The following is a 4,494-nucleotide window of genomic DNA, read 5'->3' on the forward strand; positions in this document are numbered from 1 at the left end:
CCCCGTCCCACGCTTAACCTTCCTAATCTCGTGATGCCGCGAGGGAAGGGTGATGTTTGTCGGCTTTCACGCCTCGCTGTGATATAGTTTGCTACGGGAAGTGCTGGGAGACGCACTCATTTGTGATGAATGCCTGTGACTAGCGCCCTCCTGTGTCTGTAACGCTCCACGTTTACATGGGCATGACCCGAATTTCCTGCAGACGCGTTGTTGTAGCATGAACGTGCATCTATAATGATTTTTGTTCGTTCCTTACATGTTCATGGTAGTAGTTGTTTGTATGCGGAGCTTTTATTGCAGAGCTAGAGCTATCTTTGCTTCTTTCACGTGCTCTTGTTTGTTATTCTGCGCGGAATAACTGGTGCTCCCTGTGTAAGGAAAGCGAGAATCCGTGAATAGACTGTGGAGAAGCAAATTGGTTTGCTTTAGGTATGGATTGCAATGTTTCTGCAATAATAGCCGAGAGGTTTGCTGGATCAAATGTCTCTTGTTCTTATACTAACGGCAATTGGTGATTGAATCGAGCAATTTTAGAGAGGTGTCATACATTTAGCGTTAAGATTAAAGCCTATGTTTTTGTTTTCGTATCAAACTTTAATCTATTATTCGGCGAATTTTATATTGTAGTTATAATTAAATTTATAGTTGAAACACATACGATATGTATATGGTCGCTTTTAAGTAAAATTATTTTGTATATAATTACGCTAAGAATATAAATGTATTATAAGTCATGTAATCGCTTCAAATGGGCAAACTGATTGAAAATTCACCTACGGATAATTCTATAGTAATAATAATATTGTTAATATATTATATTAATATATTATTGGGGCAATTACAAGTTCTATGCGTGATTTACCTGATTGCTACGTTATCCTACGATTGTAAAAACTGTACAGATTCAATAAAGAATTGCAATATCTATATGAATACATATTTTGTAGTGCACTCACTATGTGTATATTTATATAAAATTATCATGATAATAGCTGGCAGAGTTACAGTATATGAATATGAACAATGATATTATAAAAATATATACTAAAATTATATTAGTACTAGTTATCTAACTACCTACTTATCGAATAACTATTGAAAGCTCACTGCTTGTCTGCTAAGTAATGGATGGCATTACCTAATATGAAGTAAATTCTGTAAATCAAAATTGACACCTTTTGGCATTCAAAACAGCTAAATCGGCTAAATCGACACACACACATATATATATATATATATATATATATATAGACGGATGGTAATTATAAGCAATCAGGTATTTCTTCATTAGCTGGCGAGGTGGTTGTGGAAGTTACCCAATGCGCTCCTCAGCTGGCAGTACGTGATCAAGCTTAGAGCCATCTGTGCAACCTTGAACAATGCGGACTTTTATTATAAATACTTATCAAACACGTTGCATGATCATAATATTATTATTATTATTATTTATTATACGTGATTGAGGCGCATTCATTCGTGCTAGAATTTCTGCATTTACTGACAACAGAACGCAGGAAAAAATATGGTGGTCAAACGTAGGAAGACGAAGTCTGTGGATGTTAATCTGATTTACACGCAAATATATATGTATATATACATATATTTATAAATGTATTATAAATATATTATATATGTATATTTATTATCTATCGTTACGGGAGGAAACTAAACAGTATTATGATAGGATATGGACCTCCAGTAGAGGACTACAATATATACTGACGCTATACGTGCGCACCTGACATGAGCAGATAACAATCCCAAAGCTGAACCAGACATGCATGTAGAGAATGTACAGTTCAAACATCGGACGGAAGCATCCCTGAAACAGACAACGAATAGTTCTATGTTCGTAGTAATAATATATCGTAATAATTTCTCTCATAATATGGGTCAATAATAAATCTATTAGAAATTAATTGAACGTCGTACATGTAACGCGACATATTAATTAAGTTTACAATGATTAGCGCTAATCATTGTAAACTTAATTAATATGTGGGCGATGGCAACGCTTTGACTTAATTAGACAGAAAACCGCGGCATCTAGTCTCATTGAAACCTCGGTTGAATTTGTCTAAATAGCGTGTTCACCTGTGTGAAATATGTATCGGCGTCGCCGTCGCGGCAGGAGTCAGGTATTGGGAAGAAGAATATCGTGTAATCGATGGTACCATTAGAACCACAGCAGCCTAACTGAAATACAGCCCGCGTGATATTATATACTTAGTATTCTCACTCTACACTAGTTATCCATTGTTTATTATTCGTTATTTATTATATCTCTTCGTCATCTTGCCTTCCACGTTTTAATATCTACACACGCACACCCACTCACACACATGCGCGCACTCACGCACACATGGCACACACGCATAGGCACACGAACACGCGCACGCGTACGCATACATATACTCTCACACACGCGCGTACACAATCGGCAGTATTTTTCAACAGCGTTGTAATTGGACATAGCATGATCGAGACCACTCACATTAGCTTCGATATTGTCGAAAACCTCGCGGTGATCTTGACCATGAACGGAAGAAGCAAACAGATTATCTGTATCCTTTTGAACATCCTGCGCCATCTATCGATTAAAGACGTGTGTATTATACCAAATAAAATTAATGCCACGTTCGGGGTAACGTAGCTAAGAAAAAGTAGGGTATGGTAGGTAGGCAAATATTTATGCAGCGACCAATATTATACGCAAGGGCATAACTATATGACTACTAAACATATCTCATTAATAATGGATGCGATAACGGTAGCGAGCCGCACGCTCGCGCAGCCACAGGTGCGAAAGGTGTTCATGAGCTCCTTGTTCATGAGCGGCCGCACGCTGCCGGTTACGACGCGAGGTGCCTAACGACATTAGGTGCATGACACCCCACGTAATGTCGTACGCGCAACAGTTGGTGAAACAAAGGAATTAAAACGGTGCGCGCGCGAAGGATCGAGGTGGATGAAGGAAGGATACATAAGGCTTCCGCGCGCACGTCAGGGGGGAGCTCAAGCACTTGTCACCGTGTGTGCACGTTCGAAGTGTCTATAATATGAGGCCGTGCCGTATACTCTACTTTTACTCTTCGCCTTTTCGTTATTCGTCCATTTGGCTACTCTCCTATACCTTTCCCCTTACATCCTGTGTAGTAGTGGCTACACCACGCTACACAATACCTTTACATTTTTTCAATAATTTTTTAGTTAATAATATAACATAATATCAATAGCGTATTAAGAATGTTAATGCGCTCTTGATAATATCAGGAGTCTATCAATAGGAGTTGATAGACTCCTGATAATATATATAATAATAAGTTTGGCATTAAAATGTTTAGGACTGGTAGGCCTACTTTCTCACAGGGTCGGTCGAGTAACCCCGAACATGGAGTGTATATTTTTGCCTTATAGCTATAACATAAAACAACATGAAATTATAAATATATAGAAGTTACCTCTGCTTGTGATTGCTACAGATTAAAGACGGAATCCTACATACATCCTCCTATATACATACTCCTACATCGCATCAGTGGTGAATAATGACACACGTCAATACACACATCATCACACACATCAATACACACCGTTTCTAATCTTGATGTGCTTGCAGTTGACGTTTTTGTGTATATCGTAAACGCTAATACCAAGATGAAACTTCCCAGTGAAAGGCAAAAGAACTGGAATAAAATATCATAAATGATACGTAAAACGGCATATAGGCGACTTGCTACTAGCAGGACTACTAGGCATATTGCTTAATTTTGCCACCCCATGCCTTGCCTATCAAATAGTTGCGTATGATTATATATATATATATATATATATATATATAATCGCAATGATAATAATTAAATGACTATGCATATAATGATATATAATTGTCATATGGCGACATAATAAAAGGAAAGTGATTATTATTTCGCTTCCTGTAATATAAACCAGCGACGCGTTTGCTTCATGATATCGCGATACGCTACAAGATCACTGCTTATATATACTTACCACTAGAAGCTGAATCGGTTTATGCTGGGCAGCTGCGATAAAGCCGAAGACGGCCGCAGCAATGACGAGACCAGCACCGCAAATGACGAGAATTCCGAGAATCCGCGCTGTTTGCGGATAGAGCTTCAGCGACGAATACCCGAGCAGAATGCAACACGACGCGAACACCTACCAATAAACAATAAATAACCGGCCGGGATTATATCAGGAGTCTATCAATAGGAGGATTATTATCTTAATATTATATCAGGGGTCTATTGATAGACTATTGATTGATATGTCCGGGCCGGTTTATGTCGGATGGATGAGATTTAACTGTATACATATATAGGCCTACTAAAACCTGTATACCTATAGGTATACCTGTATACCTATAGGCCTGTATACTAAAAGGTACGTGCGTTATGCTGCTGCGTGGTAGCGCCGGCAAACACACACACCATCACCACACACCATCACCACACACCATCACCACACACCATC

At 38.5% G+C, this 4,494-nt stretch overlaps 1 protein-coding gene across 1 annotated transcript; it reads right to left on the reverse strand.

The window, feature by feature from the left end:
* Nucleotides 1-6: 6 nt before the first annotated feature.
* LOC106809750 lies at nucleotides 7-4,173 on the reverse strand. Its single transcript, XM_014812942.1, has 6 exons — nucleotides 4,012-4,173; nucleotides 3,594-3,686; nucleotides 2,495-2,590; nucleotides 2,095-2,196; nucleotides 1,739-1,822; nucleotides 7-1,371 (listed from the first exon to the last, which is right to left on the reverse strand). The coding sequence occupies exons 3-6, from the start codon at nucleotides 2,588-2,590 to the stop codon at nucleotides 1,288-1,290; spliced, it is 366 nt and encodes a 121-aa protein (XP_014668428.1). The 5' UTR covers nucleotides 3,594-3,686; nucleotides 4,012-4,173; the 3' UTR covers nucleotides 7-1,287.
* Between the last annotated feature and the right edge of the window lie 321 nt (nucleotides 4,174-4,494).

Source organism: Priapulus caudatus, unplaced genomic scaffold, assembly GCF_000485595.1.
Source record: "Priapulus caudatus unplaced genomic scaffold, Priapulus_caudatus-5.0.1 Scaffold381, whole genome shotgun sequence".
NCBI classification, from domain to species: Eukaryota; Metazoa; Priapulida; class Priapulimorpha; order Priapulimorphida; family Priapulidae; genus Priapulus; species Priapulus caudatus.

Bases quoted from the DNA above. Each gene is read 5' to 3' on its own strand.
- LOC106809750 (XM_014812942.1), bottom strand. From the start codon at position 2,590: ATGGCGCAGGATGTTCAAAAGGATACAGATAATCTGTTTGCTTCTTCC. The intron at 2,197-2,494 runs GTGAGTGGTCTC...GCTGTATTTCAG, and splicing joins TCGACAATATCGAAGCTAAT to TTAGGCTGCTGTGGTTCTAA. The intron at 1,823-2,094 runs GTGAACACGCTA...TGTCTGTTTCAG, and splicing joins CCGATACATATTTCACACAG to GGATGCTTCCGTCCGATGTT.